The 25,801-nt window shown below is 43.6% G+C and overlaps 2 protein-coding genes across 11 annotated transcripts in view; one reads left to right on the forward strand and one right to left on the reverse strand.

Moving 5' to 3' along the window:
* The window catches only part of CTNNA3 (catenin alpha 3), a 399,590-nt gene that overhangs the window by 213,481 nt on the left and 160,308 nt on the right, over nt 1-25,801 (reverse strand). The gene's annotated exons all lie outside the window — the stretch shown is intronic.
* The window catches only part of LRRTM3 (leucine rich repeat transmembrane neuronal 3), a 75,089-nt gene continuing 53,737 nt past the window's right edge, over nt 4,450-25,801 (forward strand). The window contains exons 1-2 of one of the 7 annotated variants that reach the window (XM_023930195.2): nt 4,450-4,940; nt 5,308-6,839. In XM_023930195.2, the coding sequence (XP_023785963.1) occupies nt 4,937-4,940; nt 5,308-6,839 (1,536 nt within the window). In that variant the 5' untranslated portion in view covers nt 4,450-4,936. Of the gene's footprint in view, nt 4,941-5,207; nt 7,128-25,801 lie in introns of those variants that run through there. The other 6 variants (XM_086900649.1, XM_086900650.1, XM_086900652.1 and 3 more) reach the window with 6 other exon arrangements.

Genomic DNA, 25,801 nt, shown 5'->3' on the forward strand with positions numbered 1-25,801 from the left:
ACGTGTGTGCTGGTGTCCTCTGTGAGCCATCCCACAGCACAGGGCACACGGACTCACTTCTTGGTGCGTCTCACATGGGATCCTTCCACCCTCACAGAGCCTGTGGGAGCCTTGCAAAAGAACAGTTCATAGCAGAAGAGCAAGAGAGTATTTTAATTTATCCACCTCCCTCAGCTACAACTGACCACCACGGTCCTTTAGGGCAGTACAGATGAACTCCTGGAATAAGATCCTCTCTAGTCTCAATCCTCTTTCCCTATTGCTTCAGAACATTTTCTGAATTTGCCTCGATTTCCCTTGCCTGCATGTTCTCTGGACCTGGCTTTCCCTCTCCTTCTGTCTGCCTTCAGCAAACGCTGCATCCTGAGCTTCCCTCTGCCATCCCACGCTCTGATATTTACACTGGGAGTTATACACCCCCAGCTCTAATCTGATCCTCATGGAACAGCAGGTTCATTTAATCACCGGCTCAAAAATTGCAGACACATTTTATTAGACTTATCTCTCTTAACAATACAGTGATAGCACACTACAGTACCATTCAGAGCAAGCTACTACTGCTCACCCAGCTGACTCCTGGCTTCTTTATGGGGGAATAAAGTCAAGGGAACGACACCCGGTGTCACTTCATAAAGCCAAAGAGAACACAGCGCGGCACTTGCTAACTGCAGGTCCCCAAAGGGATGTGTGATCCATACATAAATGCACTCCCCAGCCCCAGAGCTCTGTCTGTGAGCAGAGAAATGCCGTGTTCTGGTCTAGTCTGAATTCCAAACTTTGTGCACTACGAATGCCCTGTAGAAAAGCTCAGACTGCATTCCTGAATGTACCTCTCATGGGAGGAACAGAAACCTTTTAATTCTTTTTCCTTTTTCTTCTCTGTAACATCATCATTAAATGGATTTTAAAGAGTAAGCACAGAATGTCCTGAGGAAGGCTAAAGTGAACCATGTGACAGAACAGGGGAAGGCTTTTGATGGATTTGCATGGCTCCCTCTAGCAGCTGGTTTCTTACACTCTGGGAAGTTTGCATCCCTTCCCTGCCCCCTCACCCCCGTCCTACTGACACTGGTAGTTCTGTCACCCCCCTTTCCAAGTGTACATAGCAAACAGGTGTACCTGGCAATTACAGCTGCCTTCTCACAGTCCTAAAAAATGCACAATTTGCTGATTCCCCTTTCCTATGTGAAAAGTTTCAATTCCAAGCCAGCTTTGTAGAGGAAGAGGTTTTCACAGTGAATGCCACCTCTTGTTTCACCATTTATTATTTTGGCTGCAGTTCATACTAAGCTTTCCACAGGGAAGTTGCATCTAGGTACAGAGAATTCAGCTAGAATGAATGGAAAAAGGAAACATGCTGTAACCTAACCACGTTAAGAAAACCCAAAACCAAACATGAAATGAAATTAAAGTAAATTAGTGCAAAATCAGATAGCAGTGAAATCAATCCAGAACAATATCCAGATGGAAAACCCACTGAAAGTTTAACACCAAGAGAAAAATCTGGACTATCACTACCTTGGCATAGTGCATCATTTCCAAACATGAAATTTGAATTTCTCTGTGGTGTAGACAAAGAAAACTATGTGTTCATCACAGGCTCTGTCCAACACATCTCTTTTCATCCGGATGGATGTTAAGGCATATGTAGTAACACATTTGCCACTGTATTTCCTGATCTATGCCATCTTCCCCTCAAGAAAAGGCCAGGAAAAAAATTAGAGTGATTATGGAGTTGTAAAACTCAAAACTTACAAGCAACTCAGGTTCTGTGATATCTCAGATTGTGTTGAAGGTTGAAACCCCAAAACACAAACTCGAACTTTGTGTTCAAGACTACACAAATAGAATCTGGCCATATAAACTATGACAAACTGGGGGTGCACTGACAGGCAAGGTGTAGCTGATACAAGGCAAAGGTATCTTCTCATGTAAAGCACAGCTTTAACTTAATTCTCTGTTTGTCACAGTTTACATGGCCAGATCAGTCTGAAATTTTATAAGGAATGTTTCGTACTGGGATTTGTTTCATACTGGGAGCTTTATTTCCACAACTGGAGAAGAACTTATTGTGCTGTATGAAGATACGGAAAAGTAATTTTGAAAAACTCTTTATCAGACTCTGGCACTTTTCCTGCTTGTGTAATTCAAAAAGGATCTCAGTAAAGAAAATTCAATTTGGCAATCCATTAACATAGATTTGATGCTCTCTCTGTTCATGTCTTGATGTCTCACCCCTTTCAGAAAAATGAAAATAACTCTTGGTAAAGAGTGGCTGTTCCTTCTTATTAGTCCAGTATTTTGGCAATTATTTAAACCCTGGGAAAGCAGCTGAAGATCTGCTGACTCATGGTGGCCAAGAACTACTCTTTAACTCCATAACCAAGGTGGAGGAGTGAGAGAAACAAAAAAAAAGGAAAAGCCAGAGTAAGGTAAAGTTTGGGAAGAAGGCAGAGTGCCAGCTGTATGCTGAGTTGCACCAGTTCTTCAGGAGAAGAGATCTGGATGTTACTGGAAGTTTTAGGTGCTGTGTTTGAACCAGGTGAAGAGCCAGACCTAATTTCAGGCCATTTAAAAGAAGTGAATAAAAGAGTCACTTCAATGAAGAATTTACCTCTCAAAGGCATGTACTGTCAAGAGAAGAGCAGCAGTTCCAAAAGCCAAACTGACTTCCCAAAGGTGTGAAGTGTGCTCTTGCTGCTCCATCAGGAGCAGAGACAGCCCGAGGCAGGGATGGAAAGCCTGCGCCAGGACAGCAGACTGGCATACGATGCTGCTGGCAGCAGAGCAGCTCTGCAGCTCCCTGACCCCAGGACCACACTGCAGCACCCCAAAAAGCTGCAGCAGACAATGGGAGATGGTGATGCTGACAGGGACCGATGGAGCAGATAACCCCTTCCCTCCCCAGCAGCCGGTCCCAAAGAGAAGAATTCTCACACAATGTGCTGTGACACAAAAATGTAATCGTGACATGAAAGAAAGGCAGAAATGACTCTCCTCATTTGGGGACTCTGGTTTGGTGCATTAATACCAGTGGGATTACTGCAAACCTGAGGTCATTCACAGCCTAAGGACTAACCTGAATGCCTGGGAAATTTTACCTTTTGCTTTAAGTTTTTCTATTCTCACAGCGGTGAAAAATTAGAGAAAAGCCAGAGCACATTATTCCAAGGGTAAGGATTCTCCCCCAGAAAGGCAGAGCAGTTCTCAGCACTGGTCGCATTTGAGGACTGCACTCTGCACTCCTAAGGAGCACAACACTTCTCCTCAGCCTCCTGCCCGTTTGTGCACGACAAAGAGCCAGGATTTTCCACTTGCCCACCATCATCTGTGATCACATCCTGCTTGCTGGAGGCAGACTGCCAGCCTGGTGTATTTGCCATTATCTGTAACCATTATTTGCCATTATAACACCATCTTACCCTTGCTCTGCCCAGATGAGAGGATGTGCTCTTTCCCTCCAGCACCCAGGGAAGAAGGGAAAAGTAAGGAAAGCCAAAGTGGCTCTTTTGATGATATTTGAGGACTGTAGAGCATCACACAGAGGAAAAGCTCAACATTATTTATTCACATAAAATCCTGTCCACTTCCTGAGCGACAATGAAAACAATTCACCTCATTAAGGTACAACACCAGGCTGTTTAGTCTCTGTTGTAAAGCTTCTGGAAGCCTGTGTTTGGGGTGTTAGTGTTGTGGAACAAAGTGACAGCAAGTTGGGAAATAAATGAGCACAGTACTCTCTTCTAACCTCCTGGCACTGAGCCTTTTAACAGAGAAGAAAGCAAAAAGGCAAAATGTCAGCCCCAAAAACATTTTTCACGTTGTGAAAAACAGTGTCCACACTAAAGCACTCGATAAAAGACACACCGAGAGGGCTGATACTTCACCGAAAAATAGCGCGGGACTGAAAAAGGTTACGTGAGACAGCAAGAAAAAAAAATCCTCCCGACCCAAAATTTCCATCCATGTCCTACAAATGCCACATCAGCCTTTGAGACCCAAGTCTCAAACTCTTCAGCTCAGGGGTGTGGGGGAGCGCACAGGGGAAAGGGCACAGGGGACAGGGCACAGGGGGGAGCGCATAGGGGGGAGCGCACAGGGGGCAGGACACACCGGGCAGGGCACAGGGGACAGGGCACACGGGGCAGGACACACGGGACAGCGCACAAGGGGCAGGGCACAGGGGACAGGACACACGGGGCAGGGCACAGGGGGCAGGACACACCGGGCAGGGCACAGGGGACAGGGCACACGGAGCAGGGCAGACGGGACAGGGCACACGAGGCAGGACACACCGGGCAGAGCACAGGGGGCAGCTTTACACGGGGCAGCGCACACGGGAGCGCACACGGAGCTGCCCCACCGCGCGGCCGGCTCTCTCTCCCCGGAGAGCTCTCTGGCTCATTTGCAAGGCGAGGCAGGCACTGCACATGCCCGCGGTGCCGCTGCCGCTGGGGGCAGCTTTACATAAGGCTGAGCCCGCTGTCGGCCCGCCCCAGTCGGCCGGAGCTCTCGGCATGCGAGCGCGGCAGCGCCGGAGCCGCGTCCCGGGCCGGGCTCCCCGCACCTGCCGCGCCCGGCCGGCAGCGAGCCCGGGGCTGCCAGCATGCGAGCCCGGAAAACAGCAGTAGAAATGCCGCCTTCCTAACTAGAAACATGCCAAACCGTAATATCCGTGAAGATCCCATTACCTAGGAAGATTTTTGACGTTTTTGCTGCGAAGGCTGTGTTGGGATTGATTTATCCTTGGAGTGTTCTGCACGGCTGGCAAAGAATAATGTTCCAAAATCGGTCCGTCTCCCAAGGGGTCCAATTTTTCTTCCTGGGTGTCAGCGAGCCCTGACTCACTACGGTGCAGCTGACAGGGGCTGCCATGCTTGTGGCACACTAAGCAAAAAACAAAAGACCTAAGGACGACCTTTGAACAGCACAAAGGATGGGTATGTTTTTCACGTTATCTTTTTAATTTATAGTTCATAGTTACTGCATAGCCTGTGCTTTAATTACTCCATAGACTTACCTTGATGTGATTTCTTATTATGCTTAAATGGCTTAGGGATTGCACCTTTTACCCGACTGTTTTTCAGTACTTGTAGCAAGGTATTCTTAAAAGACAAAAAAAAAGAATAAAATAAAAAAAGCTGAGTAAAAAAGAGAAACAGAAGAAAAAAAAAAAAAGCCACTGTGAAAAGCAGTCAAGTCGAGCTAGGGCTTTGTAAATGATTGTTAAGTAGAAGATTTTAGCATGTTTGAAAGAAATGACTGATGTGTGGGGGGATAACTTTTCTAAGTTGTTTTTATTTCCAGGTTTCAATGTAATTAGGCTACTGAGCGGATCAGCTGTAGCTCTGGTAATAGCCCCTACTGTATTACTGACAATGCTTGCTTCTGCTGAACGAGGATGCCCTAAGGGCTGTAGGTGTGAAGGCAAAATGGTATATTGTGAATCTCAGAAATTGCAGGAGATTCCCTCAAGTATATCTGCTGGTTGTTTAGGTTTGTCCCTTCGATATAACAGCCTCCAAAAACTAAAATACAATCAATTTAAAGGTCTTAATCAACTCACCTGGCTCTATTTAGACCATAACCACATCAGCAATATTGACGAAAATGCTTTCAGTGGAATACGCAGACTAAAAGAGTTGATCTTGAGTTCCAACAGAATCTCCTATTTTCTTAATAATACCTTCAGACCTGTGACAAACCTCCGGAATTTGGATCTGTCATACAATCAGCTGCAGTCTCTGGGATCTGAGCAGTTCAGGGGCTTAAGGAAGCTGCTGAGTTTACATTTGCGCTCCAATTCCCTAAGAACCATCCCTGTTCGAATATTTCAAGATTGCAGGAACCTTGAACTGCTGGACCTGGGTTATAATCGCATCCGAAGTTTAGCGAGGAATGTCTTTGCAGGTATGATCAGACTGAAAGAGCTTCATCTGGAGCACAATCAATTTTCTAAGCTCAACCTGGCACTTTTTCCAAGGCTGGTCAGCCTTCAGAACCTTTATTTACAGTGGAATAAAATCAGTGTGATAGGACAAACTATGTCCTGGACCTGGAGCTCGTTACAAAGACTTGATTTATCTGGCAATGAAATAGAAGCTTTCAGCGGACCCAGCGTTTTTCAGTGTGTGCCCAATTTACAGCGCCTCAACCTGGATTCAAACAAGCTCACATTTATTGGTCAAGAAATTTTGGATTCTTGGATATCTCTCAATGACATCAGCCTTGCCGGGAATATATGGGAATGCAGCAGAAACATTTGCTCTCTGGTAAACTGGCTTAAAAGTTTCAAAGGGCTGAGGGAAAATACAATTATCTGTGCCAGCCCCAAAGAGCTGCAAGGGGTGAACGTTATCGATGCGGTGAAAAACTACAGCATCTGTGGCAAGAGCACCACGGAAAGGTTTGAGCTAGCACGAGCTCTCCCAAAGCCAACGTTTAAACCAAAACTCACCAGGCCTAAACACGACAGCAAACCCCCTCTGCCCCCGACCATGGGGGCCACGGAGTCGAGCTCAGAGCCCGAGCATGACACGGAGCACATCTCGTTCCATAAAATCATAGCGGGCAGCGTGGCTCTGTTCCTGTCCGTGCTGGTGATCCTGCTGGTGATCTATGTGTCGTGGAAGCGTTACCCTGCCAGCATGAAGCAGCTGCAGCAGCGCTCTCTCATGAGGAGGCACAGGAAAAAGAAAAGACAGTCGCTGAAGCAAATGACTCCGAGCACACAGGAATTTTATGTAGATTACAAACCTACCAACACTGAAACCAGTGAGATGCTGCTGAATGGAACGGGACCCTGCACGTATAACAAATCAGGCTCCAGGGAATGCGAGGTATGAACCATTGTGATAAAAGAGCTTTTAAAAGCTGGGAAATAGTGGTGCTTTATTGAACTCTAGGGACTATAAAGGGAACGTTTCTCTCACTTTTCTGGCACAGCTCTTCCACGTCCCTTTTTTTGTACATTCATAATACTGGTCATTTTGCTCTCATACATAATCAACTCATTGAAATTTAAATACCGCAATCAATGTGAAGCCTGAGCTCTGGTTTAATACAATACCTATTGTACAAACCCTCTACTGATTTCATTAAACTCTCTCCTGTTTTTAAATAGAAAACTTCTTTCCTAAGTAATCCACTGCACCTGCACCAACTGTGCCTCTGTTTAGGGAGAAAAATGACAACAGTGAAAAAAAAATTATAAAAACAAAGTCAGGGCGTCCCCCTCTGCCTCCCCAACCCCAGTCCTTGCTCTAAAACTCACTTTTTGAGCCCAGAATGAAGTAAAGACCCAGGTACTCTAGCATCATATGAATTCTGAGTTGTCTGAGGATAGAGATGGTGCAGGAGCAGCTCTGAAAAAAATGCCTGATTGCTGCCCAGCACAAGAAAGACTATAAAGCACCCTTAGGTATCACACCAGAGGCAAAGCAGAGGGAAACCTAGGCTTAATAAAAAATTAAAAATGAAAAGGTACAGTGGGGTTTTCCTGTAGTGCATTATAACACAGTGTTTCTAGGGCTGATAGCTAGCAATTGGAACCTGTTTGTGTGACTTCATACAAAAGGTGCCAGTGTTTATCCCTACATCCAGTTGCCTTTCAGAAAATAGTCAAAAGGCATTCATTAGATGAGGAGCAGAAATTCCTTACTGATGCAATTAGAGGAACTCAAATGTGCAGCAGCAAAAGCAAGACCACTTCCTGCACACATTTGTTTCAGCTCTCATTAGGAATTCTCTTTTCAAGCCTGTCAAAGGCATTAATGTAGCTGAGGAAACCATTAAAATCCGTCATTTTCCTCTATTTCTGTTTATTTGCTGGGCTAGGCTTGCTGAGGTTCTGTGTTATGTTTTGCACAGGGTCCCTCCAATAACTAAATAAAGCTTCATCACTTAAAATGCCAAACACTCTGCATTTTAGACATACTACAGCTGCAAAGAGCTTTCAGAGAAAACCGGTTACTCACTGGTGTGAGAGGAGTACACCCAAAATTCCTTTTACATAAATCAGTGACAAATCATTTTTCTCTCTTACCAAAACCCTAATGACATTTCAGAATTCACAGATACTCAGTTTTAATGTCTTGTCATACCCCAGTGGATCTGGGCAAAATACAGATTTATAACCCAGCTGTTCCCTGCCTTCCTTCTCCCCAAATAATGTATTTTGTGGCTGCAGAAGAATATAATCCCCCCCATATTTTCAAATAAATCATATTTTGATTATCAGGATTATCAGGAAGGAAGGGGATGAAATAATACAGCAGCACCTTTATAGAATATAGAAGCCAGTAATTTAATTATCTCTATTTTGCAACTGGGTTTGGCTTTGTAAATCCCACCTGGGAGGGAATATTTCTATGAGGCTGTTTCACTGCAGCAGATTAGAAAAAGCAAAACCTTAGCAGAAGGTTCTCCTGAATTGTTGCTGGAAAAAACCCAATCACAGCTGATCACCTTGAAACATGCTTGATACAATGAAAACAAAGCTAGAAAAGACACACCTGAAGGGGTTTGGGCTGGGTTTTTTTTTGTTTTTTTCATGGAATGAAACCATTGTCATTTTCAAGGAATGCAGTGAGGGAATAGCTGAGGGTGGAAGCTGAGCCCTACAAGAGATTTCCCATTTCCCTGGGTACAAGGCCCCCACACCATTAACAGTGAAGTGCTTGAGACACTTGAGCAGCAGAGCTGTGCCTGAGCTGGACCTTGGAAGCTGCTTTTAAAAAGTCAATATACATTTAATTATCTCAGCTACCACAGGATTCCCTTTTCCACCAGCACATCTTGGTGATCTCTGTGCTGAAGGATTAGAGTTTGCTATAAACTTCACGTTCAGAACCATCCCTGTACTTCAGAGGCTTTCATCTCTGCAGTGTGACTAACATTAGGCACAGCCAAAACACCAGAGATTTGCCCCAAAATGTGTGGATGTTCATATAGACAAACACACATGTGTGTACAAATATAAATACATATAAAATTAAGATTTTATATTTAGTTTTAGGAGTTCTAACTGCAATCAGAAAATAATTTCATACCATTCCTTTAGAATTTTTGTTATGCAAAAATATTCAATACATCTTCTAAAACTTCTTACTGGACTGTGATTGTGAGAGTGGTCTGTAATTGGGTTGGACTTTATATGCTTTCTTTTGTGTTTCTTTAATGGCATTTTCTAAACATAACTGCTCAGAAGGAACCAATCCACAATCTCCTTCAGAAAGTGATACCTGTAAAATCATCACCAGTTCCCTTTGAAAAATACTCAATTATAGGCATGAAAAAGCAAATAAGGCCAGTCTGCCATTTATCATGGATGGATAAAATAGGATAGAAATAGAGTAAAACTCCAGCATCTCCATTCATGCACATTGTCAGCTAATTCCTGCATTGCCTGGAGAGGCCAGCTGCAGGTATTGCCCCACACTGGCAGTACGGGGTCAGTGTGTAACTGCACAGCCCAAGGCCTGTGAGCCAAGCTTTGGGATCCCAGTCTAGTGCCTGTGCCTTAGGAATCCTCTTCAACCACCTTAAAACTCGTTGTGAACTCCATGTTTTCACATGGGCAAAACCCACGTGAACCCAGCTAAACTGAACCTTGCCACTCGTCACTCCAGGAGTCACTGGTTTTGGGTGGCAAGGTCCCCAGAGTCACCAATTCTAATTTAAATCCACTAAATCATCTTGTGGGAATGACTTTGGTCTTAGCTGAGCAACTTGGAGTCCCTGTGCAAGGCTGCCCTTCTCCTGACTGCAAATAAACCCTCAAAGGCTCCAGCAAAGAAATTCCTCCTTTGCTTCTCTCCTGGAACTAAAATCTTGATCCCAAGCTTTGTCTTGGTTTTTTGGATGGTTTGGTGCCAGTATCTCCCAAAACTGTTAAAAGCTTGGGGTGATGCCAAGCAATGCTCAGAGGATGTCAAAGTAAGAGCCACAGCAGCAGCTGTGACACCTCCCACAAAGCTGGGAGCCTTCACAAGCACTGCAGGCACCACCCTGAGGAAGGAGATGTGACCGAGTGCCTCCAGTGACCTGGCTCCTCCTTAATGGAGCTGACACCACCTAAATATTGAAATTTCAGGAGAGCAGCAACAGGTTTTGAGGATATTTGCAATTTTATTTTTGTTTTTCTGTACGTTTTTGGGATTTTTAGTAATTTACTATTCCTTTTCCTGGGAAGTGTGTGGTGTTCTGGGGCTACCACTGAACACCAGGGCTTTTCAAGCTACACACACGTGCAGGATTCTTCCATGCCCACTGTCATTTTCACTGGGTTTGCATCCACCTGCATTCTCGAGACAAATGTCAGATGGAATCACCAGACTGCTCCATTTTATTGTAGCACCCCAAAAACGTTAAGGGCAGTCTGACTTTCTCTGTGAGACACAGAGATGATGGCAAAGAGATCTGAGAGATGTGAGGTCATTTGTTGGGTCTCACCAGCAGTGCAATCCAGTCCCCTGCACCAAGACCTCCTCCTCTTCCTCCTCCTCGCTTGGCCTCTCAGCCACTCGGCTCCTGGAATATTCAAGTGCTATTTCAGAGCAATAAGCACACAGAACACACATCTCTGGGAAAAGGAAATAACTAATGTGCTAAGCAAATTTGAGGAGACTGGTAATGTTCATTCACTGTGTTGAGATCACCTCCAGCAACTGCAGAGTAAGAGAATAATAATGAGAACAAGTGGCTTGAGTATAATGACTGCAAGCTTCTCTGCTGGCTGCTTTTCATGACTCACTATCTGCACTTCCAGAGTCATCACAGCTGAAGGCTTGGCAATGCTCTCTTTTCTTATTGCTATCAAATGGTGAACCTTGATATAAAATCCAATTGCAAGATGAACATAAATGTACAATATTCCTGCAAATACAATTAGAAATTTTCAGTTTGCTGCAAGCAAATGGTCTTTGCTGTCAGACCTCAGTGCTAGATAAATAGTCTGTGGATGAATTTCTGTGGAACAATAGTGACATCCAGTGGGTAGGGAGCTTAATCACAGGTATTTCCTGCATAAATCAATTCACACAGAGATGTGTTTGCCTTTTCCCTTGGCATCCTTCTGAACCACACGGGAGAGGCATCAAACTCTTGCAGCACAGTGATTTCTCAAGTGGGTCTGTGCACAGGAGCCATAACCCACATGCAGTGAGGACAGGGAGAAAACAGGAGCAGATGAAATCTGCCAGGAAATGCTCTGGCCAGTGTGTCAGTCACTACTGCCAGCAAAAGTGTACAAGGGCAGGAGCTCTAACAGGTTTGTGGCCACTGGTTTAGAGTTTATTATTTATAAAACACCCCTTTACTAGACTAGAAAATCAATTCAGGCCACAAACAACTCATTCAACTTCCTAACAACAGAAAACTAAAGAAAGTATTTCTTTTTAGTTTATTTTTATCATAATGAGAGACAGATATTATTAGACATGAAAGGAAGGGCAACTCAACACCTGGGAACAAGTCCAAGTTAGAACTTCCTCTCCAAACCACACGATGTCCAAAGAGACGAGAACAAAACGATGCAAGACCAAATTCCCAAGCAACAGCGAAGTCATACAGTGGCAAACATGACATAAATGTGCAGCAGATTTGCTTGGGCAAAACGTTTTGCTGGAGCTGCTCCAGGTCTCACTAACTCTGGGCCAATGTTACTGCTGTGATCCTAAAGCACAGTGAAGGAGAGAAGACAATGAAGTCAGAATTACAGCTCTGTCGATAAGACTCAGATTTCAGTGCCCCTAAGAAGGAGCACAGGAACTCATTTCAATCCACCCTGCAGGAAATACAGCTGTAATTGTGACTTCTGATGCCTCCAGGTGCATTGGGAGGTCACATCCATTGCTAGGGAGGCTTTTGAGAGTGGGGCAGAATGGGATTGTGGTGTGATTGTCTCCTGCAGCCCAACCCTTCCCTGCCAGCACCACCAGAACGCAGTGGGGCACACCAGCAGTAAAATGTGACTGAGCTCCACAGCTGTGACCTGAGGAGAACACAACACAATAAAAAGGATTTTATCCAATTTTATCCTTTGGGACAATTAGCTGTGAGCTGCTGGCCGACATTTTACCTACCAGAGAATCTGCAAATCTCATCTGGAATGAGCACAAACACCATAAAAGCAAGAATGAAAAAAGATTTGTGAGTAGGCAGTATCTTTTTATTCAACCAATCCATCTCAGAAATCATATCTGTCTGCAAGTCTTGTCCTGCTCATGCTGTGATACTACAGTGACCACAGCACTGGCATTCTAATGTAAGAATTAGCATTGTATACTGAGAAGGGACAAAGGGCTAGTTAATTCCTGTTTATTAGCTTCTTCCTAAAGAGCCTAATGACCTACTGATGTTATTGCAGGAAATATTAGATATTCCTGTGAAAAATCACAAGTTTAAGATTCTTCATCACTAAAATCAACCAATTTCTTTAAAAAACCTAAATATTTCATTCTTTTTTTGCTGTTTGTTAATGTCTCCCACAGACTCTTGACTGCAGGTGTACCCTTGAAAAAAACTCCTCCAAACCCCCTCACGTGTCACCTTCACCACTAAATCCATTCCCTTCCCATGTTCATCACCCCCACACTGCCTGTGCACCACAGTTCACACTCCTGCCTGAATTTCTGCTTGTCTGAGACCATGTGTCACTTCACAATTACACTTTCACCTTGCTAATTTTCCCCAGTGTTTTGGGACAGCCAAAGTCTACTAATACATGGAAGGACATGAAATATCTTCATTACCCACCCAAGCAGGAAATGCATTACAAGGTTTAGTGCTTCACCACAGCACAGAGAGGAAACGAGCTGCTGAGTTCTGTGTGCAAATCCCTTTCCTCCCCAAGCTAAGAATCCCACTAGCAAGCTAGGTCAGTCTCTCAGGACCCTCATTCCTCAGTGCCAAAAGAAAGCAAACCCAACTGCAGTGGTAGTGGCATTTCTGCGTCTCTTGGAAGCATTTTAATATATATATATTTTTTTTTAAGTTGCTACTGTCAGGTTCTGGGCATCTTTAGACATCAAGCAAAAATCCTTCTCTTTTCTTTCCTACCTTACTAAAGAAAGGAAGAAAATGCTTTCCTAGAATGTAAGACATTCTTTCCAAAGCTGTGTGGCTGAAATGTCATTGGAAAAAATCGAAACATATTCCATCTTATTGTGGTTGTTTCTTAGGTGATAATTTCCAGCAGCTGTAGGAATGGTAAGATACTTCTGGCAGGTAAAATGTACATTATTCTAGCTGAACACATCCTCCTGGCATTTATTTTGTGCTTCATGGCAAGTCCTAGGTTGTGCTGTTGGCTTTCACACGTGCCCTTAGTAATCCAGAAATGGAGAGACATTTCTCTGTCTGTCCTATTCTCCAAAAAGACATTAATCTTGTCTGTCACTGACAGAAAGGCTTCCAAATATCCCTGGGTAAACCAGGATTGATAAAAAATTAAGTAGAAAGTAGTAGAATGTTTAGGATGTCACTGAAGTGAAAAATAGAGATTTTAGAGGGTTTAATAGATGGAGTAAAGATGGAGGGAAAAGGGTGTAAGTTCTTAGCTCTCCTTCTTCCTTCTCCAGGATTCTGCAGTTTTTAGAAGCACAAAGAGTGATTGGTTGAAAGTCAGTGACAGTTTTAATTGTGTAAGTAGATATAGAAAACTCATTTGTTAATTTATAGAAACAATTCACCTGTCTATTGTTAATTGGGTAAAAATGGATGTAAAGATGAAACAGCCGCCTGGTTCAGGGCCATTTTGTGCCTTCAGAGCCAAAGTGAGGCAGGTTATGGTGAACTGAACTTGTGCAGAAAGTCTGGAGAGACCTGCCAAGTTCTGTGATAACATCCTAATAAACAGGAGAAACAAGATCCTGACGAGCTCTGGAGTTTTCTTCAGGCCCAGAGAACTGAGATAAACGGAGCTCCCTGTGAGGGGGTATCCCCAAAGAGCTCAGCTCAGAGAAGCTGAGAAATCCAGGAGTGAAGAGAAGAATCAAAAGAGAGAAAAAGTTTCAGGAACAACTTAGTGAATGTTTGAGTGCCAGTTCTCTCCCTAGTGTCCACAGCAGTTAGCACTGGAGAACTCACAGCTCAGATTCTTTGGCCACTTGGATTTTCCAGTTCCTGCAGAACTCCCCAGCAGGCTCCACACTGTGAGATTTTCATCCCCTCCATGGATGAGCTGAGGCAGGGCAGGGAAGGAGCAGAAAGCTCCAGGTACAGGCCAGGCTCTCCAGTGAAAGCTGCTCCCTTTAGGATTGTATCCAGCTGGAGGTGAAGGAGCTGTGCAGCCTGAACACTCCAGTGTAGATAATCAGCAACAGTAATACATCAGGGATAGAAATCCACTGAAAACCAGAAATACATCATGTATATTCTAACATGCACACCGTCTCTTGTCTGCTTTTCTTTGTTAAAATGCATTTTTGGGATTGCAGAAGCAGCTCCTTGGCTGAGTTGTACAAAAGCTGCAGGTGATACAAGTAGAGAAAGGGACCACAGTTTACAAAAAGCAGACTGGAGTCAAAGAGAAAAACACTTCTGATTTCATCCTAATTAGTGTGCTGTGACTCTTTTTGCAGGCTCCTATAGACTATCCTGTTTAATTTAAAACAGATTGTAGCAAAGGATTGCAAACCTGCAGATGGGAATTTAAACACCCAGATTTCTCCCATTTGTTGCACCAGCCAAGCACTTAACCTGTGTTACAGAATATTATCTCCTCTCCATTTCTGCCCAGAACTGGGCATTTGAACAAGACTCAAGGGGCTGCAAAGTGCTCTGGCCAGCTCCATGAAGCCACTCTAAGAAATGACCTCCCCAGAGATTTTGGCAAATTCCCTTTTGGGAGAGGGAGCAGCTGTAGCTCGGTGAGGCGCAGATGGGGCAGGGACAGTGCGAGTTGAGAAAGGGTCTCACTGCAAAAAGGACTCACACTGATTCCTGGCATGCAGTTACACTGAACTCGCCTCAGAAAATAATCAGCTACAATTCACTTTAAAAACCAACTACAGATTCTCAAGTCTGGTTTGTTTTTTAGTCAGAAAATTTTATTCCCCACGTTCCTCACTAACACCACTCATAGTAATCTTACACAAAAACACTTAGTTAAAATGTGAGAAGATCATTTTTTCCTCTTCAAAGAAGAGTAACATCAAATAAGCATTCCAGAGTTTAGTTAGCACTATCTGTGATCTGACACTTTCAGATGCCAGCATTAGCCTTGCAGCCATCTGTGATATGAGTCATATCCTCAGAGCAGTGCAGCTTCATCCTACCCTGCTCCAGAGCATCCAGCCTCTCCTGAACACCCTGAGCTGCCCAGCCACATCCCCAGCACACATCCCAGTAATTCCCACTGGGGAAATTCATCCCTCTCAGGCTGGGACACCCTTACTGTGCTCCTTCCACCAGGGGATCCCTCCAGATGGGATGGGAACCCATCTCTGAGCCCTCCTCCCTGGCACAAACAGCTCTCTGCTTTGGGGACTGATGTTTACTTGTCCCTGCTTTCATTTCTCTCCAGCAGCAGTTCCCAGGTCACGCTACTGATGCCAAATGCAGCAGAACCCAGCAAGATTATTACATAAGTCTGGTAGCTCCAGCTCCCAGACAGGAAGTGGTCCTTCATTCAGGACCAGCTTAACCCCAAGCTGTCACCACCCTGTAGCATCCCTGCTGGAGCTGGAGCAGCACCCAGTGCTTCCCTTTTCCAGAGAGTGCAGGAAATGGGAGAGAATAGTACGGGAGAAGCTGAGAGCAGAAACCTGGCAGGGAAAAGGGAGTGTGAGTGCAGTGCAGCTGCCCTCAGCTTGCAGGAGCTCAGGTCCAGCAGTTTCCATGGAGTTCTGCTGTTGCTGGAGTGGGGTAAAGCACGGGAATTTAGGCAGCTGTGCACGATTCCTTGTTACCCAAGGATAGCTGCTCTGTAGCCATAGCACATCATGGTGAGTTCTGATGTATGAAAGAACCTGAACTCCTAATGGGATGGAGTGCTCTGTCAAATCTGAAAGCATGCTGGATTTGGACTCTATCAGTATCATAAATTAAAAACATCCATATATTGGTAATATGAATAAAATGTATTTTTCCAGAACTACTGATATGTATGCTTTGGCTTCGTGTACAAACCGACATGGCAAATTCTAAATTTAACAGAGCCAGTTTCTTTTAAAGCCTCATCACACTAATTACATCCATCAAGTGTGTAAAATACATTTTGTCAGCTGAGAACAGAAGACTTAAATTAAATGTAAATCCTTACTCAGCACTTTAGGCTGTTAATGGCTGTAAGTCGTTAATGAGATGATGAAAAGAAAATGCTCCTGCAGACTCTGTACTGAGAATTTATTACAAGTACTCATTACTTCCACCCAGTGCATACTCTGAAAGTGTCCCACATTTATGTCAACACCCCAGTGTCAACAGAGAAAGATACCACAATAATCTTGTTTGCCTGTAAATGTGCTCGTGTGCGGAAGTGGGGCTTGACAGGCATTTCCAAGGGAGGTGGATGTCCTTCCTCCCTCACCCAGAGGCTCCCAGAAGAGCTGGGGAAAAGGCCTGGAGTAGGGGACACTGCCAGAATGCTATTTCATCTTCAATTTCTACCATTTTAATCCATCAAACAGTATGAACACTAATGGCTGATGGCACAGCACGCCCGGGCTTCTGTGTTTTTATGTGGAATTTTGATAGATCCCCTATTAGAATTAGCTCAGAATAGAACTGGAAAGAGATTTACAGAGCTAAGGATGAACTACAGCAAGAATGGGGAGGACAAGGGAGCTAAAGGAATATATCCCTGTTATCCAAAACGTGCAAATTTAATTTCCATTTAGTGACATAAGGATTTATGAATTTTCATCCTTTTCACAGACGACAGGATTTTCTGTCTCTGCCTATAACCTTAAGGAGGGTTATTAAGGGAACTTCCCAATTGCAGAAAACCCCTAGATCAGGCTTAGTTCTCACTGAAAGGAAAAATGCCATTATTTGATTTCTTTCTTAGATTTCTCTCTCCCAGCCTGGTCCCTTTCTTTCCTTCAGTCAGAGCTCCTCTCCTCTCCTGATGAGCTATTTCACAGAAAGGAGAAGAAAATCCAAGAGCTACACTTAAATGTACCAGATGCCCTTGAATTTCTACCGAGTTGTGCCCCTGTAAAGCCTTGTTTACAACTTCAGCTCCAGCAGCAAGTGAGCTTCCAGGAACAAAGAAATGTTAGAGACATTTTCACAATAGTTTTAAATTGCTTCCCCCAGTAGAGAAAACTCGTTGATCAAGTAAATAAAATGAGGTACAGGGAAGTGATTCATGCTCAAACACTACAACAGAAAAAGAAAATAAAGCAGTGTGGAGTATTTGTACCCTCTGCAGGAACCCTGTCCCATCAACTTTTACTGAAAATTAACAAAATGTTCAGAAATTATTATGCATGAGGAAACAAAAGCTATCTCAGATGAGATGCTGTAACAGGATGCTGCTCAGCTAACAGAGAATTGAATTTTTGGTATCAGTGCTTTATTGAGTCACTGTATGGATATGACAGACAAGACACTTCCTTCCACTGCAAAAAAGGAAACAGATTTGCCTAAAATTAATTCCAGACTAGCTTAATTATTAACTAATCTCTCCCAAAGGGATATTTGGAAATGCACTTCAGAAGACCTGTGCAAACAGAAGTGCTGGGTGTATGGACAGGAGGCTTTTGCAGGCAGGGGTGCTGCAGTGTATAGCCAGCATTCCTCAGGCTGATGGCTTCATTAAAATGCATGCTTATAACAGACTCTTAGAACTGCAGCTGGATAAGCCATGATCCCTTCTCCTCAGTACCACAGAGCACTTGGTGTCTATTTAATAGGGCTGTTTCAGGATTTAATCAAAGATTTACAATCTACACCCTGGAACAAGGAGTTTTCCCCTTTTTAAAAGGTTTCAAATAAAACACTCTCTTGTTTTTTTAGAAATTCTTTCTGAATATCTGTAGCCTGTGCCCCTTACCTGCACCTTCTTTCAATTTAATGCCCATTTCATACAATTTAATGCTTCCTCTTCCACTTCTCTGCATCCCCAGTACAAAGGAAACACAGAGACTGTCACGTGTTCTTTCCAGCATAAGTCTGTGAGTCCGATTTTACTGAATGAATTAACAGCTTTGAAGGGAAAGATTAAGCAGTGAGGTGCAGGAGCTGATGGAAAGCTGTGCCAGGAGATGAGATGGAGCAGGATTCTGTGGAAATCCACCTGCTCTGGAGCATTTGCTGACACACTGCAGTGCTGCTGCATGCTAATGTCAGTGAGAGAAGGAGGGGGTTTGCACATCTCTGAAGATGTACTGCCATTAAACTGTTTGGAAAACAGTCTGCGAGAAAGACATGCCTCAGTCAAAATCACTTTATAAAATAGGCCCCTCCCTATTTCTGTTATGCATTATAAAAATCACTGGGATAATTACAAAGCTCATTTAGCCAGTAATGGCAAAACGTGTGGACAGACACCTGAAACTTAATCACCTTCAGTTCATTTCAGCCCTGACTGTGTCTGAGTCAGTTCCTTCCCATTTTGGAGCCCAGATAATTTCTGGCAGTGCTCTGAAATGATGCTCTGTTTCAAGGCCAGGTTGGGTAGGGCTGTGAGCAGCCTGGTTCAGTAGAAGGGAGTGGAAGGAGATGATCTTCAAGGCCTTTCCAACCCAGCCCATTCTATGATTCCCTGATTCATACCCCTAACTCAAGAGCTCTAGTCAAACACCTTCACTAGGCTGGCCTGTGCATCATTCCAGCAGTGCTGAAAAAGGTTCCACCTTAGCTCTCATCTGCTTTCCTGGCCAAGGAGCCTCCTCCCAAAGTGCCTGAAAAGAAACTGTTGGCTAAAGATATACTTATCTTTCCAATGGGCAAATTCATTAGAGCTCCTCTTGCAGCTTGCAGAAGGGTACAGGCAGAACCCCCCTGAAAGGGTTGAGGGTTGTTGAGGGCATCCTGACAACCCCAACAAACACTTTTACACTCTTTGTGTGCCCCCAAAGCAACACAGGTCAGGGAAGAACCACAACACCTGTCCCTTCTGCTGCCTTCATTCTGTTCAGGAGTGTGGAATGGACAAAGCCAGCTTGTCCCAGGGTCTCCAAGAGCAGCTTTCCCAGGAAAACTGTCAGGGCAGGTGTGTTATTTTTTAGGAGGTGTTGTTTTGCTTGACAGTACTAACACTAACTGCAAGAACAACAATCTATAACTGCCTTATGCCTTCCTATTCTGTTAGTGTTCCACATATCCAAGCTTGCAGAGCCTGTGGGAAAGAAGCCAGTGACCATTAACCTTCACTTTATTTTATGCTTTTATAATTTTAGGAGTTTAGTTTCAGGCTTGCAGCCTTCAGGGCTGCAGAGATGAGACTGGAGTAAAATCCAGCAAAGCAGCAAATGTTTAGCATAAGTTAAAAGAGCTTTTCCTGAGTCCCCGTGTCATTTCTCCTGGCCCTAATGCAAAATTCATTTCAAGGGATTTGATAATTTTTTTCTCAAGTTGAAATAAATGCACCAGAGATGCTTTCTGCTTTTGTAAAACAAAGAAATACCTCCTGGACTGATAGTGGCCAGTTCAGTAAGTTCCCAAGAAGTCCCACTGAGTAGGCAACACCTTGACTGTCTTTCAAAGCCTGAATTTCTTGGCAGTGGACAAGATGAATCAAAGCTGGAGGGATGGCTAGGACAGCACATTCAAACCTTTGTTTCTTTGTAAGAGTCCAGCAGAAAACCCTATTGCTATTAAAAAGCAGGGAATCCCACTTGTACCATCATGCTCCCCTTTTCTTTGGCCCAGACTGATCCACTGAAACTCAAGACAAAAGATGAGTTTTTCCAAAGTGTGCCACAAAACCCCAAGACAAAGGTTAGTGAGAACCCACTGGCCTGAGGACTTTGGGGCTATGGTTACCATAAAGTGCCGAGGGTGTTTTGGGAAGTTTACCCTTCATACATCCTTCATACAGCAGATAATTCCAGACTCCCACGTGCTGCAGTCAGTGAATCACTGCCCTGGAACTGCGGCAGTGCTGTCATGCTCACACGAGGCCTTAGCATTTAATGATTTGCTCACAAATGAGCTTGACTTGTGGTGACTGTAACAAATCCAGTCCCCCCAGCATCATCTTTCCAGCAGAGCCTTCCCTTCCCGGCAGATAGGGGCTGAGTGAGCCCTTCCCACAGCAGCCAGCGTGCTCTGGAGGGCTCCAGGAGCTGGGATTGTGCTGCTCCACTGAGGGGCTGGCCAGTGTCACACTGTGTCAGGAACTGCCAAGTGCCAACTCTCCAGCTTCAGCTGCAAAAGAGAGCAGGGAGCTGCTTTTTGTTCTTCCAGATCTTCCTTTATAGTTCCCAGAGGACCTGAAAAGGTAAACCTCTCATTTAAACCTCTCGTAAACACATCACCATCACTGGGAACAGCACCCCTTTGTCATTAGAGGATACAAAATGATTCACAGGAACACTTCTCAGTATTAGAACAGAAAAAAAGGTATTTTCATTCTCTGACTCCAGTATTTACAGATCCTTGACAATGACCAGGGATTGGATAATTAAGTTACCACCTTCCCAAGCACACTGGTCATGAGAAATGTCCATCAAAAGACCTTTCTTAGAAGGAATGTGATAAACAACTTCTGTGTATAGAACTTCCATGGGAACATAACTAAAACTATGAAAACATTATCAGAAGGTTTAATTTTCAGGGCTACACCCCCTGACTGTTTCTTGCAAGTAAACAAGGAACAAACACCACCTGCAAAGGTTGTTTTCCTTCTCCAAGGACTGCTTGGATTCCTCCTTATGATTTCCCAGGCCAGAGTGAAGAAGTTGTGTATTTGACTTTCCCTCAGGTTCAAGGCAATGCCTGCAGCCTACAAATCTCGAATTTGAGCAGTTCCCACAGGCAGGAACCCCACGAGTGCCCTTCACTCCCAGCCTCCCAGAGAACTGCAGCCTTATCCCTGCCCAAACTGGGGTCCCTCATTCAAGGACAGAGCAGTTTAATTTAACTTTTACACCATTTCAAGGCTGCACAAGGTGCAAGGCAAGGCAGCAGTGCAGAGAAGGATGGTTTCATCACAAACAGCTCTTGCTGCATGCTGTTTTACAAAGGCCTGAACCTCTCTGCAGAGGGAAAGAAAGAGGCACCACTGATTCCTCACATCTCCTACAAACCAGGGTCAGGCAGCTCAGGCCATCTTGACCTGGAGGTGATAAACAGATAATAATACACTCGGTGTCTTGTCCCAGATTCTCCTCAGAGAAAAGAGCCTTGTGTCCAAAGGTTGGGTTTTTCTGAGTTTTGCAGGCTGATGGCTTCCAGGAACAAATTCTGTCATTCCCGTGCCTCCTGCTTAGGAACTTAGTACACAAGGACATCAAGATTTCTTCCAAATTATATCTTCTATAGGAATTCTACATCTCTCCTCTTTCATTACTTTGCTCAGTGAATGCAGAGATCATAGCTACCAGGGAAAATATTTTCCTTATTTGGAGTTTTAGTATCAAATATGGAAAAAAAATAATTTTCCAGTAATTCCAAACTGAAAATAAACAGCTCATCAAGCCAGTTATCTATCAATTAATAAATTAAAGATTATAACATTTCCCCTCAACTGCTTCAACAATAGAATTAATCATCTCTAATTAGAAAGAAATGTCACTCCTTTAAGTATCTTTCCATCAAAAATGTTGCAGCACCTTTGATGAGGTAGTCTGGAGACACTTTGTGAGACACCCCTGATGCCATTTCTGGTGAGCAGACCCCTGGTGTGGGGTCCTTCTCAGGCTGTGGCAGCGCTGGGAGCAGATGCTCAGCCTCCCACTGCTGTGATTTTACTGATTGTTTCCTTACAAAGGAAGCAGAAGCTGCCTGGGAGATGTGGCTCAGGTGAAGTGAGAACACAGCACGATGCAGCAGCAAGGGAGCACCTTCAGACACCTCCACCCAAATTTAGAAAGGTACAGAATTTTCTAAACTAAAATAGGACCTTAATCCCATAACAACACACTTGTACAAATGCTGCTTGAAAGCCACAGCCTGCCAAGCCATAAAATACAATTACTCAGAGCTTACAATGGCCACGTAGCCTGTTGTGGTTTGGCAGGCTCTCCTCCTCCAGTGGCAAATATAAAACAGATGATGGTGGCCTACAGAACTTTGGGGAAACATAATGCCTGACAGCAGAGCAACACTGCATGCAAAAGCATTCACCTCCACCAAAATAAACAAGCCAGGACTCTCACAGGATTCATAGCAGCACAGTCATCACCACTGTAATAAATAGAGGGTCTCATTTTACTAGCTTTAAAAGACTTATTCCACTTGGTGAATTATGGCTGTTTTTTTCTAAAGTGGCTCCTAATCTGATTGCTCAGAGATTTATGTACAGTCACAAGGTTGAGAAATTATTATTGGGAATGTCTATTCAGATGAGAACTTTCTGAAAATTGAGATAGGGACTTCTCATTGATACTTCTCATTTAACAATCTATTATTAATGAGCTTTTTCATTGATGCCAGTGTAAATAATAACTTCGTATTCAAAGTGCCAGACAAAATTGTACATGTCCTTCCCAAGGTGACTTAGCAAAAGCACCTTGGTGCTGTGGTAATCATCCAAAATCCCCAGCCTTAAACACAAGCCACTCTATGGGGGTGCTCACATCAGCACCAGCAGCAGCACTGAGCCTGCCTGAGACAGGCTGAAATGGAAATTAGCTGCTGACACGTGTGGCAATGACAGGTGTGTCCAAAACTGCAGTACACCAAGGAATGTGCACCCTCAGCTCACAGCCTGCATTCCCAGAGGGGTCAAACTGCCAAAGGCTGCTTTTCCCCATGTGAGGAGGGGGTATAAACTGTGTTCTACAGGCTGAAAATTCTCATCCAACTTCTGGTAACCCCACAAAGGAGCTGGAATATTAATGAGAGGTGGCCCTGGAGAAACTCAGAATCAAACCAGAACAGAAGCCAACAGGAAAATTGTTTTCATTCCATTGTGCCTCTGTTTAAAAAGCTCAGATTACGATGATACATGACACAATAACCTACCTTGACTGCAAGGATGAATTTGCATAAGCACAGACAATTGCAGCACCTCACAAAGGAAAGAATTCATACACAGGGCACTGAGCTGTTTGTGCTTTCTCCTGAACCAAAGGTATCACAATCACAGTAGGAAATGTCAGATCAGACATGCCTAGCAGGCTTTCTAACTGGGAGCAACCTGTGTATAACAAGCAGAAACAAATACTTAAAAAAACCCCAAAAAAACCCAAAAAAACCTCAAAAAACAAAACCAAAACAAACAAAATAAAACCCAGAAGAAAAAAAGACAGCTTACAACAGTCAGAAAATGAAGTCTTAGCCCTTAACATACCCCTGCAGGAATGTGGATCACGTATTATACTTCAAATAACATACCTGTAAGTGTTCTCATTACACACTTAGAAATGAAATCTTTTTGTACAGAATTTCCACTAAAACCTTATCATCACTGAGCTCTGGCAGCAAGTTCTGCAGATGAATTTTGGATTGTGAATAAAAATATTATAATAAGCCATTTTAAAATCAATTCCCTGTCCCTTGAATCAAATGCTCCTAAACATTTTCCTCAGCAAACTCCAAACCATTTCTGTTTCAAACTCATTTTCCCTGGTAATAGGTAGTTAGAACTGACCTCAGACTCAAGAATAAAAGGCAAAATATTTACACAAAGGCATTATTAATGTACTCTTCACAAGCCTTTTGAACTGTGTACAGAAGGACACAATACTCTTTTTTCACTGCTAATGCTTTGTTAAATACTAACAGCAGATGTCTATAGTTAAACTCATTGCTACCATTGCCACCAGGCAACACTTCCCATTTGTGAATTGATTCTGCTCAGTACACTCATGCTCCTTCACTCAGCTTTGCTGACTTCTGGGAGGTCCTGCTTGCATTCCTCGATTTGACTGACCCAAACAATTCCTATTACCTGTACATTTTGCCATTTTCCCTTTCACAGACACTGCAACTTGTAGCACACGAATCTAACCTGAATACCTGAGGGTTCCCTGCTGTTAACCTTTTGCTGTGTGGAAAATTGACCCCTCTGTTTTCCATCTCCAGACGGTTCTGACCACAGAGGAGTAGCTCCCCTCTCACTTCAGCAATGTTTAGCTCCCCAAATAGCCTCTTCTGAGGAACTCTAGCAAAGGCTGAGTGCAATAAATTCTGTCAATGTGCTCTCCTTTACCCTGGCAGACAGTACTGATTAGCTGTTGTGCTAAAAACAAGAGAAGAAAGAAAATATTTTCTGGGTTGCTGCTACTTGAAGACAGGAGTAGTTAGCAGCCCGCATTTACCACAGCCCCATGAAATGCCATTTAGGAGACTGATAAACTACTGTACCATCTCCCAGAGGTGGAGATTCCTTTTCTGGACTTCCCAGCAGCGCTTCTGGATTCCTCCCTATGGCGAGGCCAGGTGGTTCCTGTAGTGTTATCATTAATTGAATTGTTTGAGTTGTTTTCTGATTTAACTATGAGTAGTGCTGGTTTACAGCAGGCTGTGTTTCTATTAGCCTAGATGTACTACCAAGCACTAAGGCTCTGCAGGGTGTAAGGATGTTTTTAAAGAGCTGCCCCCTTCAGCCACACGCGCTGCTCAGGTTTGCCCTGCCATCACTCCCCGGGCTCTTCCACCTGGGACAGGAATATGAAAATCGAGACTTACCAGGCTAAAACCATCATTGAGTGATGGGTGTGGAATTCAAATTGATTAGGGTCTTATTGATGTGCAATGCCAAAGTGTGTAAGTTGCAAAAATGAAAATCTATTTGTTTGCGGCTGGCAAATGGAAGCTCGTGTAACACCAGACACAAACAGCAGGCAGGTTCATGAGCAGAGCAAATGTTCAAGGCAGAGCTACTTCAATTTCTGTTATTCTAACAATCCATGCATGACTTCCTCCAGAGTACACCAAAAAGAGAAGAAAAATAGCATTATGTAAATATTTGGTTATAAAACACGTGTAAAATCTGTCACATTTTTTTGTTTATCTTATTAAAACACCATCTTATGAAAACTAATACTGTCTTATCTATTTTCCCCTGAAAAGACAAATGCCCTCTTTATCCCACAAATACATACAGCACAGATTAACATACACTAAGCTAACATTTACACCCTGCACATATAAACCCAGGAGCTGCTGCTTATTAAGCACAATAATTAAATACCACTAAATGGTATGCCCAGATATCCTCCTGGCACTACAATCCAAACAGAACCTCTTTGGAATGCTGCTCCACACAGAAAGCCAGGCCTGTGTGGAAAAAGTGTCTGTGCTGAGCAGCCACTGCCATTCCAGATGTAGGAATCCAGAAATGGAGAGACATTTCTCTGTCTGTCCTATTCTCCAAAAATACATTAATCTTGTCTATCACTGACAGAAAGGCTTCCAAATATCCCTGGGTAAACCAGGATTGATAAAAAATTAAGTAGAAAGTAGTAGAATGTTTAGGATGTCACTGAAGTGAAAAATAGAGATTTTAGAGGGTTTAATAGGTGGAGTAAAGATGGAGGGAAAAGGGTGTAAGTTCTTAGCTCTCCTTCTTCCTTCTTCTCCAGGATTCTGCAGTTTTTAGAAGCACAAAGAGTGATTGGTTGAAAGTCAGTGACAGTTTTAATTGTGTAAGTAGATATAGAAAACTCATTTGTTAATTTATAGAAACAATTCACCTGTTTATTGTTAATTGGGTAAAAATGGATATAAAGATGAAACAGTT

The sequence above is a fragment of the Cyanistes caeruleus genome, chromosome 8 (assembly GCF_971803275.1).
Source record: "Cyanistes caeruleus chromosome 8, bCyaCae1.hap1.1, whole genome shotgun sequence".
Classification (NCBI taxonomy): Eukaryota; Metazoa; Chordata; class Aves; order Passeriformes; family Paridae; genus Cyanistes; species Cyanistes caeruleus.